Source organism: Habropoda laboriosa, unplaced genomic scaffold, assembly GCF_001263275.1.
Source record: "Habropoda laboriosa isolate 0110345459 unplaced genomic scaffold, ASM126327v1 scaffold102, whole genome shotgun sequence".
Taxonomy (NCBI): domain Eukaryota; kingdom Metazoa; phylum Arthropoda; class Insecta; order Hymenoptera; family Apidae; genus Habropoda; species Habropoda laboriosa.
Genome location: NW_017100262.1, coordinates 1441381 through 1453093, shown reverse-complemented (window position 1 = coordinate 1453093; position 11713 = coordinate 1441381). Strand labels below are relative to the sequence as shown.

General features: G+C 34.3%; 4 protein-coding genes across 4 annotated transcripts; 1 reads left to right on the top strand and 3 right to left on the bottom strand.

Annotated features, from left to right (window-relative positions):
• Window positions 1-2187: 2187 nt before the first annotated feature.
• Window positions 2188-3041, bottom strand: LOC108573000 (cytochrome c oxidase subunit 5A, mitochondrial). The gene is made up of 2 exons (XM_017935347.1): window positions 2755-3041; window positions 2188-2522 (listed from the first exon to the last, which is right to left on the bottom strand). The coding sequence occupies exons 1-2, from the start codon at window positions 2957-2959 to the stop codon at window positions 2269-2271; spliced, it is 459 nt and encodes a 152-aa protein (XP_017790836.1). The 5' UTR covers window positions 2960-3041; the 3' UTR covers window positions 2188-2268.
• A 666-nt stretch (window positions 3042-3707) lies between these two features.
• Window positions 3708-4955, top strand: LOC108572999 (SPRY domain-containing SOCS box protein 3-like). Its single transcript, XM_017935345.1, is given in 7 exon segments — window positions 3708-3798; window positions 3866-4056; window positions 4129-4357; window positions 4425-4652; window positions 4721-4763; window positions 4765-4814; window positions 4890-4955. Coding segments are annotated over 7 exon segments (876 nt in total). The 3' UTR covers window positions 4934-4955.
• LOC108572998 (N-glycosylase/DNA lyase) lies at window positions 4733-6003 on the bottom strand. The gene is made up of 3 exons (XM_017935344.1): window positions 5900-6003; window positions 5482-5787; window positions 4733-5413 (listed from the first exon to the last, which is right to left on the bottom strand). Exons 1-3 carry the CDS (start codon window positions 6001-6003, stop codon window positions 4849-4851), a joined length of 975 nt encoding a protein of 324 aa, XP_017790833.1. The 3' UTR covers window positions 4733-4848.
• Window positions 6004-7509: 1506 nt separating this feature from the next.
• LOC108572981 lies at window positions 7510-11474 on the bottom strand (the record flags this gene model as incomplete). The annotated part of the gene is made up of 4 exons (XM_017935330.1): window positions 7510-7705; window positions 7812-8090; window positions 8485-8811; window positions 11212-11474. Coding segments are annotated over 4 exons (1065 nt in total), but the record flags the coding sequence as incomplete, so codon positions are not given.
• Between the last annotated feature and the right edge of the window lie 239 nt (window positions 11475-11713).

The following is an 11713-nucleotide window of genomic DNA, read 5'->3' as shown; positions in this document are numbered from 1 at the left end:
AAAAATGATTGAATGTTCGACGACTCATTGGACTTGAATGTAATCATATTTGTATTCAAGATTCATTGTAGACACTTAGAGTATTCACTTGTAATTCAAATTTTCTCGAAGATAGTACTAATTTTTAGAAAGTACTACATGCGCTCGATGAATTGCAAATTTGTAGGTTTCATCGATGTATTTATAGTGGCTGTATCCGCCGATTGGGAATTAACCATTTTCCAATAAGCGAACACCGGATACGAAAATATTTTCGTCTAGTCTTAGTGTCGGGTCCTTAAGAACGATCGATATACCAAAGAATTTAAGGATTGCGTTAAGTTATTTTACGAAAGAAACGATCATTAGAAATACGTAATTTAATTATATCAGATTGATAATCTGAAAGGAATTTTAATTGAATGAATTGATACTATAAACAGTATAATTCATAGCGAATTCATTCGTCGAACTCGTCGATAAGAAATATTTTTTCGGACAAAAATAATTCTCAATTTATTTAAAGTTTTCTAAATATTTGTAAAAAACTCTGTCATATACGAAGAATCTACTTAAGGTTCGATGAAAATTAACCGACATTTCGTCGTATCAGGATTCCGATCTAACTGTAATATTTAAGTTAATCTAATTTGGCTATAAAATTGAACAAAAAAGATATATGTAGCCTATTTTTATGATAAATTGAGATATAAAAATGAGTCATTTTTTTGGCGATAGAGACATAACGATACATATTAATATACATTAATGATCGACAGTAGCGATAAATGAAAAAACAAAATTAAGCATTTCTGACGGGTACAAATAGGCTATAAGACATAATTTTTTGAAAAATAAGACATGGATTTGAAGTCTCAATGCACACCCACAAAACATATTTACTTTTATCGTATTAATATTACGTTATATTAGGAAATTATTTTAAGTGATGCTATAAAGAACACTATATAATTCTTACAAACGGAAATTTGATCCTTTCATTTCCATTCTGTTTTACCTAGGTAATGTACAGAATGTAGAAATAAAGAATCATGTATTGTTCTTTAATTTTATTTTCAGGTAATCTGAAGTGTATTTATTTTTGTTATTAATGAAAAAAAAAAGAATCGAAACGTTTCCATGCATTTAAATGCCAACTCACTTTTATACAATATATCTAAAGTTAGGAAAAATGTTCTTTTTTCTGTGCAATCTTGTTTCAATGTTGCGGTGTTAAATTTTGCAAGGATGTGTGATTGATTTTTGAGAATGAATTTTCGTTACTCTAACGATCTTACTTACATTTTTATACTTTTTAGTATCTTTACATGCTAACTTGTGTGCATTATAAGTATACATATATAGTTTCCGGATTATTCTAATAACGAGTTTGTGATACTTATTTAATTAATGTTTATTAGTACACATGTTTTTATCATGAATGAAGTTCCTGTAGGTGTGTAGTACGCTCTTCTCTTCAAAGCGTATGTCAGGAGTAGAGTCGTAACATTGAAACAACAAACTGCCCGCGACACCAAGTATGAACGATACCAAAAAAACGTTTTTATAACATTATAGAAGAAAGTAGTTAAATTTAATAAATATCAGTAGAACAGATCACGAAGACTAGGTCTTAATTGTTATATTGTTTTTTAAAACTATGGCCATTACATACAAAATGTAATATATTGATACTCCTATGTAAGACCATGTTGTATTTTTTTGTTCTTGTTTGTAAGAAATCACACAGAACGTAAATTAAGTTTAATGTCATTTGAAAAAAAAAAGTATGTAATACCATTTTAGATAATTATAGATGTACACATACATGACTTTATCGCTGTGTATCTTACAATGTAATTTGTACATAAGTCGTCGTTGTGTCACCTTTCTGCTTTGGTTACTTTTCATGTAAAAAGAAAAAAAAATCGTAAATTGAAAAATATTAAGAATTTAGAAGCAACATGAAGAACCAATGGAAGTTGCAATTAAAATATAATGCATACATATCATTTTGTTTTGTTTATCTTAATAATCTTGGTAAATATTACATAAACATTAATTGTTTTATATATTTTCCTAATTAATTAATGATGTGCTTCATACATGAAATAGAATGGCATAGCATAAGAAATATTTATTTCATTCAATTTGCAATAACATAGATGGAAAGATAAGAGGTACTTTTCTATCCTGGTGAAACAATTGATCCTTCGGTTATTTGTGAAAAGTCTAGTAGAATTTATTTCTATGCATAAATACTATGTTTATTGACTTCAAGTAAATAATTTAATGTATATCATCAACTGACTGAAGTGCTAGTTCAGGCTTATCATAACCAAGTTCTTCTAGTGTGCTGACACCGAGTTCATCTAAAGTAGGTTGGATTTCTTGTAAGATGTAAGGATAAATTTCTTTCACTTTAGCTCCACATTTATCCTTTACAATCTCTAAAATTCTTACAGTAAGAGCGTAATCGTTCAGTCGCCTGCAGGCCTTTAATGCTGCACATATGATACTTGGGTCAGGGACAAGATCCATACCTGAAAAAAATACTAATTGTCGTAACAATTGTTGTTATTTCAATACAGCTACCTAAGTAAATAAAAAGGATATATTCGAACGAATTTTCTGAAATTGAAATATTACTGTTCGATTTAAATACCCACAATAATTAAGCCTTAAAATGTACTAAACATCGTAATGAATAATTTCAAATTATCAAAAAATGACAATCGCAAACGTAGAGTGAAAAATAACTGTATAATTACTAACCAGCTAGTTGATTAAAAACTTGACGAATTTCCCAGTTATCGATATTTAATCGGTTTAGATAATCAACGTACTTTTTGTTAAATTCCTCCTCGCTTAATACAGGTTCATCGTGCGAAGCACGAATATTTTGTACCGCGGAAGTATTGCGAGGAATTATCGAATTCCTTGCAATATTATTTACTTGCCTTCCCACAAATCGCAACATTGTTCACAAAATTTCACTGAAGATTCAAAGAATTTGACGACAAGGACACTGAGCTACTTCTTGCGTAATTCCCATAGAAGATGGAAACTTGACTCGTATTCGATCCTAACACTTCTACCAATCTAAGGTTACCAAACGTTCATCTGATGTATTCATGCCGCGTTTTTCAAGCGTTGTATTCACACATTTTCCTATTATTTTTATATTAGTACATAGTTACAATTCAATTTTGAACACAATAAAATGCATGCGTAATTTATTATAAAATGTTCCTTAAATAATAGTAATATCGAAGAAAACAAGAAAAGTTAACTAAAAAAAAATATAATATGAAAAAATTATATAAAACCAGTATTATTTTTTTAATGTCTTTCTGTGACTTAAAGTAATTGTTTATCAGTAAAGAACACAATAATTTTTGTTCGACGCATAAAGAATAGTTTTCGTTAATATTAACATTTACTTTTAATAATTATAAGTGTGTTATACTAACAATAATAGTACAAAGAAAGTATACTTTATCTGTGATAATAGAAAGTCGTCAATTTTTTCAGTATGCAAATTTATCCCTAATGTATTTATCGCATGTCATATGTTTGAATACGCGTCAGTTATAGACGAGTGTTGATTACGAGCAAATCAAAGTACATTAATATACTATAGTGTGATTATTAATTGTGAGAAAATACTTGAAAGAGAGTGGAATATTTATTTCTGGAAATATTTGGATATGGATATGGAGTTGGATATGAATTTGGATGCGGAGTTTCATTGCTTACCACAGTATGAAAGATTTTGTAATTGTACTTTCCAGGATTGTTGTTGTGGAGAAACCAATGGTATGGTAAAATAATTTCAAGATAGAGTTAGTATATTTTGTCCTAATTTTTTTGTATGCATTTACAGTACATGAATGGGTATGGGATAATAAAAATTCCACATATGCTATTGTTTTATCAGAAAATAACCTAGAAGTTAAGCTTCATGATGAATATAGTCTTGGTACAGCAGTTGTAAGAGGTAACAAATTGCTAGAAAAAGGAAGACATCATTATTGGGAAGTTAAAATGCTCACTACTGTTTATGGAACAGATATTGTAGGTATTTAATAAAAATTAATAATACAATGATTAATACACACATATATAAATATAATAAAGTATATTTAGATGGTTGGAGTTGGAACAAACAAAGTGGATTTAAATGGTCCAAAGCAGAGTTTTTGCTCTTTTCTTGGACTGGACCAAGAATCTTTTGGGTTTTCTTATTTAGGATACATACAACATGCTGGTAAAAAACACACTTATGGTCCCTGCTTTGGAAAAGGTAGTTTAGTAGGAGTACATTTGGATACATGGAAAGGAACCTTAGAATTTTTCCTCAATAGAAAATCATTAGGTAAATTCAGAACATGATAAACATCACCATACCTCTTTATATTTTCTTAGGATGGTTTTGTTTTTAGGTATTGCTTTCACTGGATTAAGGGATATTATATTGTATCCTATGGTGAGCTCTACAGCTGCACAAAGTATGATGAAATTGACTTGTAGTTGTTCTGTACCAGTATCTTTACAAGTAAAATGTTTATCCATATTAAAATCATCACACAGAGCTTACATATCAACTATGTTTCCTGGATTGCGTCATCTTACACAAAGCATCTTTGCAGATATATTAAAAGCCCAATCAAGTAAACAGAATCATCATTTACACAGAAATGTATTATAAACAAACCATATGTATAATCTTTCTTTTCAGATGAGGAGGATGATGAGAGTGAAAAAGATTAAATCATATTTTTTGACAGATCATATGATTTTGGACGAGTTTTACTTTGCATTAGCAGATGCTGGTAAACAAATATATAGATTTGATTTTTGGATTTTTTATTTGTACTGTTTTTTACGTTTCTGTCTTGATGTGGCAGTACCAGCAGTATCATTAAGTTTTGCACAGAAAACCACAGCTTGAGCCCATCCAGCCAAGGGACCCCATAATTCGCGTAAATGATTACTAACTTCTTGATGAATTTTTGGGGTGACTGCTTTATGCTGTCCTAAATGAGGTAAATAATTTTTCCTAGCAATTTGGAAAATATGAGTATCAACAGGAATAGCTTCTAAATATCCTAATGACATTAAGCATATACAATCTGCAACTTTTGGGCCAATCCCAGGAAGAGTAATTAATTGCTCTCTAGCTTTAGCATATGATATATTGTTCTTTTTGTGTAAATTTAAGAGCCACTCTCTTCCACCAAGTTCTATTAAATTTTTTGCCGCCTTTGCTATGTATCCTGCGCGATATCCAAATTTTTCCTCTTTTAGTGTACTTTCTACATTTTTCCCTGTTAATGCTTCAATGGTTGGGAAATCATAGTAATCCTTATCCTCAATTGTACAAATTTTTTCTCCAAATAATGTGCATAATTTTTTTACCATTCTTGATATCCTGAAATGGTAACATATTTGAATAAAATAATTTAATAACTTAATTTATTAAAGTACTCTCCTACAAACCTCTGTATGTTGTTATTAGAACTGCATATGAAAGAGAACAAATTCTCAACAATATCCTGATTTAATATCCTAACACCTTTTGTATTGTTTAAGGATTTTTCAAAGTAATGATCTGCTGCAGACCATTTTTTGCAGAGGTCTTCCAAGGATACATCCAATCTGAAGTACTCAGATAAAATATTATCATAATTTTTAGAATCTGCTAGCAAACCTTGTACAATATAGGACAGATGCGTATCGTTTTGTGTAAGGGTCCAAACACATCCGTTGAACACACCTCTGAATCCATTATTGTAAGAAAACCACCTAAAGATATTTTTGAAATTCGCGGGTAAATCGTACCGACAATCGACAAATACTAAAAATATGTTGGTTATGTCTTTTCGATTAAATAAATATAATATAATTAATAAATTACCTGAAACTTTGACCTCCTTTCAAAGTGATACCCAAATTTAACTCGGTTGATGGACAACTAATTTTACCGTGCTTTATTTTTACTTCATCGTTGTGCATCTTCATGTTTAACCGTCTTGAATTTCTTATGAAATCAAATTTTACACTTCTTATTTATGCGCAACATTTAATATTTGACAGTAGAAACATAGAATGACACAAAATTTTGATTATTTATAAATAATTAACGCTTATATACGTTTATCTTTTTAGTATGACAAACCGTACTTTTTTTTAACAGGCAGTATGACAGGAAACACGTGCACGTGGTTAGCGCGCGAAATTTAAATTCGAACTCAAATTTGAATGAAATGCGGGAAAAATATTAACAAAATTATTATGATCTTTCATAAGGTTTTATTGTAATTATTCTCGTAGTATGTTTTATCTTTTATTACAGATGATAGTACTGTGTTCCTATGATACATATTTACAATGATGTACCTACTTATTAAGGTTTTTGATAGTCTGCCAAGCGTGTGAATTATTTTCATTTATACAATACGAAGAGATTATTGCGTATTCAACTTGTTACACATTCTGTATCCTTTGAGATATTTCGTTTGAATAGTATGATTCAGTATTTAAACACTTCTATATAATTACAATTCTGATTTATCCTTTAATATTTTTACACATCCCAAAAGCATACTTCATTCATACATAAATACAAACATACCGAAAACATGCACGAACACAAATAACACCAAAATCAATGTTACCATATACATAGACGAGCAAAATTAATTAAAAATAAACGATCGATTATGCAGAATTTTTCGACCACAAATCCCAATATTTTTCTAAGTGCGAAAGAGTTGACTCGTTTTCAGTTCTTAATGATCACCTTCGATGACAATTTCGACCAAACTACTTCTTAATATATTGATTCTTTCTAGCTTTCCCATGCTTGAAAAATTATGCTACTCATGATATGTACAGTTTCATTATAATTTATCTACAGAATAATTTATTTGGCATCTTTTTACGACGATAACGACTACATAGTTAGCATATAGATAATAGAAATTATACCCTGTCTATTTCGAACGATTTCATTTCTCAATTTCATTCACTATTACACACTATCATCGAATAAAAAAGAAAAACAAGCACCTCCAACTTTCAAAAAGAATCAAACCTTTTAAATCCAAAAATCCAAAGTTGTGAATCAAAATTTACGAACCAAAATATATCACGTATAATCCATACGTAACAAGTGCGACTGGTACCAATTGTTTCAAATAATCCCCAATATTCAACCACCAATTAATTCTTTCATCATAATCAAGACTAACATCAAGAAAGAAAATTTCATCTGAAAAAGAATTATTTCCAACTGTTCTAACCCTTACTCCCTCTATCCAGACCACTACTACGTATTGTCATTCGTGAAATCAGACGGTCAAAGAGGATGATTGCTTTATCTCCAGCTTCAGTTGTCCGAGCACGCCCCTTGGGCATCGCCGAACACACTCGATAAACTATTACATCCCTGAGAATTGGTATTGACATCTCTAGAAGAAGAATTATTCCCAATGTTCTCCAGTCATTCTCTAATTTCTTTCCGTATTAATAATAAGGAACATTGTCGCGAACGTGAGCCTGTTTTCTATACTCGTGATGTTGGCACTTGCCCATCCAGGACCATTTTGTGCAAACCTTCTGCGGCTTCAGTATGAAACACTTCGTTCTCAGAACATCGAAGAAGATCTTGCCGATAAAATTCGCTGGTGCTGTACCAGCCATCTTCAAGCATGTACGAAATCTGTAAAAAAAAAAAAAAGAAAAAAGAAAATGGTCAGATCAGAATCGTATTCATGGTGGGAATCTTTGGCCAAGATTTGAGAATGCAATCGACAAATGCAATATACCGTTCGTCGCAGGTACAATGCATCATGCTCGAGATGCCCCAGTTGAAAAGGCCGTAGCGCGTCTCGAAGGCAGGGATGAAAAAGGGACACGCGGTGTCGTGTCGGCGACAGCAGGCGTCCGCTGTGCCAAAACCGCCCAGATTCGTGTATTTCGTGGCACGGTGACCGCGGCCACACCATTGTGTCCCAGGGATCATCAGCAGGTCCCTTCGCGACCGGCTTTTGCCTCGTCTCTGCCGGTGGCTGCTGCTTGTTCTGTTCAGGAGCTTCGAATATTTCCTATATCGTATAACAATGGATGAAATGAAGTTTGCATAAACGACATTCAAGAATTTTCTTGGAAAATTATGGCCTTGTAGAAGTTTGGAAGGCTGACAGCGATTTTGACATATAATAAACAACGAATTATTTGAGGTTAGAAGAATAGACAAAAACAGGCGGGAAGTTAAAACGGTTAAGATTGACCATTGAGGCTCATTGAAGATTCACACTGCGTGAAATTCTCATTCAAGATTCTAATCCATGATTTTGGTACCCCTGAAAGACATACGTCAAGAATTTTCCATTCAAGATTCACAGTTGTACCTTTTTTTATGACTTTGTACGAATAGAATAGAATAGTACCACGAAAGCTTAGAAGAGCATATTTTTTTTTTAAATGTATCAATAATACCTTCGTCGATGTTGAGCAACCAGCTGATTTCTCGCCCTGTTCCTCACATGGGCGCACCGATGACGCAGCTCAGACGTGGATGAGAGCCAGGAGAGGCTTTCTGGAATTCTCAACGCGTCCTTCTGCACGTCCACGTCGAACAACTCGACAGACGCTCCGTCATCGTCGTAATCGTCGACAGAGTGTGCACTCGAAGTACAGGATCCCTCGTCATCATCGGTGAGCTCTTCGTCCACACAGTCGGTCAGCGTGTCACCCTCGTATATCAGTTGCAACTTTCTGGCCGTCTCCTGTAGCCAGACTTGCCTCAGTGCTACGTCTGTATCTCTACCGAGGACATATACATGACATTCAATGATTCTAACAATGATACAGCAAGAACTTTGAAATCTCGATTGAGTTATTTTTACGTGCATTCGATCCTTTCGATCGATAACGAAAGAATGTGATTTCGAGAAATTCGAGTAAATGCACGAATGTTTCATATTACATCTTTCTTTAATGTATTTTTTTAATTTTTTCGAATGCTAAAGACTTTTTTGACTAATTTCTTGTAACCCAAGGTATTTTTACTAGTGCGTTCGAGATTTTTCAAACTCGATCGAGATTATCGAAATTCTTGCCATCTCCTTGTAAGTCGCATTAACGTCTTTTTTTGCAGTTGAATTATTATCTGAGGATATTATAGAATATTTATAAAATATGTTTAACTCTGGTGTAGGTTAATTAAGATATGTATAATAATTTCTGGTTGAATCATTATTTGTTTTACTTTAACAAAAAGAACGAGCATCAACCTATAAAAGGAAAGATTGTTTGATTTAAAAATATCTGTCGCCAACGACGCGTTCAAAGAAACTCTAAAACCCTAATTCCACGCAGGGCGAGAAATTCACGGTAGATTGGCCATACGCACGCGTTGCCCGATGTTTCCTCGTGATTAACGCGCACCTATGATTGATACTCCCCCGCCTTCTTTTCGACGGCCGGCGTCGATAAGCATCTTCTCTGCTCGCCATTAAATTCGTCAATGGCTGTCACCAGATAACAATGTTTAATTATATAATATCGTTCGATCTATTCTCGTTAAAATTACATGGAAAGAATCTTCGAATTACATGTACATATTCATCGAGACGGAAGAAGACTTGGTTTCTCGATGAAAAATGGATGGTTCTCTTTCAGCGACGAATCATGAGAACAGACATGCCGCGCGCGCTTTTCTCGTTACAGCAAAAGAGCTTTCACCGATTTAAGTGCAAGGTGACGTTTCGCGGTCGTGGAATTCCCTGGTATCCTCGTGAGAGCATCCGCAGATGAGTTACAACTCGCTGGTCCGAGGCCAGGCCTGAGCAGGGACGCTCCCGATGTTCGGTCGCCTGCTTCCGCCTCTAATCCTTGCTTACTTAACTTGCCGCTTTTCGGCTTAAGGCCTCGGTTGGCTTAGCGGTCACTGTCCACGGCTCCACGCGATAAATTGTTTTTCGATCCGGAAATTTAGCAACACGCGATATATACAGTCACTGGGCAAACCTACTTTCTGGAAATTCATCTCGTATTTTTTCAAGACAGTTTCTATCGTTGCGAGAAAATGTTTTCACGAAGCTTGAATATCGAAATCTTTTGGTAAATCGACAATTTTTAGCATACTTCATTTAACTCAATGGAAAATCGATATAAATCCCTTTCTCTAGAAAATCGTAGATTATATTCCACTTACAACGAACACTGATTTCAGTAAGTAAACTCTAACCTCAATTGTCGCTGACAAGACTGAAGGATGTTAAATACACAAATTACGGAAGCTATTAATGCCTAACTTCACATACATATATAACCTATGTACCTAACGTAGTCATAAAGCAAGATGTATATAGACGTCAATCAACACATTTCATTGAACATTTAATTAAATAATTTCGTTTCGTATCGAAGCTTGAGGAAGAAAAGGATTATAAGTACGTGCCGGCAGGTTTCTTTTTAAAAAAAGAAGCTGAACGTCTCGATATAGCGCGGTGTAATTCTATGAGGTTTCCGTCGGGCTGACAAGAACGCGTTCAGCAAACTGCAAACGGATGAGCCGGTATCAGCTAGCCGGTGTAAAAACGACGACGTCGCATTGAAAGAGGTAACCGATGTTAAATGCATACGCAGCCAGTCTCGGTAGCTCCCACGCGTATTGGCAATGCTGAAAGGCGGCATTGTTTTCCTCTTCGCTAACACTGACTTCTCGGTGAAGCTAGAGGAGGGTTGCAGCCACGAGTGCTCTCACACTATCCCGAGAAGAGATTTGCTCTCCTAGCCGTAAGGAAATGTTATTCCAGCCAAAGAGGATAGCACGGTGTTACTCTAACGTTCGTCGAAAAAACAGTCTAACCTAACATAATCGTGAAAAGTTTCTGACGACCTCGTTGTTCATTGGTTGTCACAATACATCGCGATCTCTTTTATCGTTGACCAGTACAATTAGGTATTGTATGAATAACAGAAGTGATTCAGTTTGACCAGCTATTTTATTTATGGTTACGTTGATTATTGATATTTTTTTAGGGATCGAGGAAATCTGGATTGCTTATGGAGAATTCTTTAATTTCATAATTATATGAAAAATTTCTCATTTCTAAAAGATTAAAAAAAATGAATAAAGACAGTTAATCAAAGTTTCCAGAGGTAACGTAAAATTTCAAGTAATAAATTTTCACAGACACGAAGAGGAAGATCGTTTACCCCCAATTGACAATGGTCTCCTTGGCGCAGATTCCAGGTAGGCGGATGACCTGTTCGAGTTCGCCGTCCTGTAGGATCCTGGTGACTGAAATACCGCGATTAGACGCGCCCCTGGCGAACCCGTACGAGGTGTTCGTGAATGGTAGAAGAAGGTTCGATTGTTGGCGAACAGCTCTGGCGTTCGGCAGCACCAGGAGCAGCCCCAATGCTAACAGCATCGGGTACTGGATCCGTACGATTCGCCTTCTTTCCCTGGACACACGCGATATTTATTGCCTCGTTAAGCTATTTGCCTCGATGCTGGCTAGCAAATTGAATTTTATTTCACTCCTTCTTATTTTATTCGGCCGGAGGAATTTGGAGGAGTTTCATGTTACATCCTCTGTAGGCCCAACGTGTTACTGACCAGTTTTTGATGCTCTTTAGATATGACTTCACTGATCTTACACGAATTTCTTTGAGAAATATATTTTTTTTCATATTTCTGTGGCAGTGTGATTTT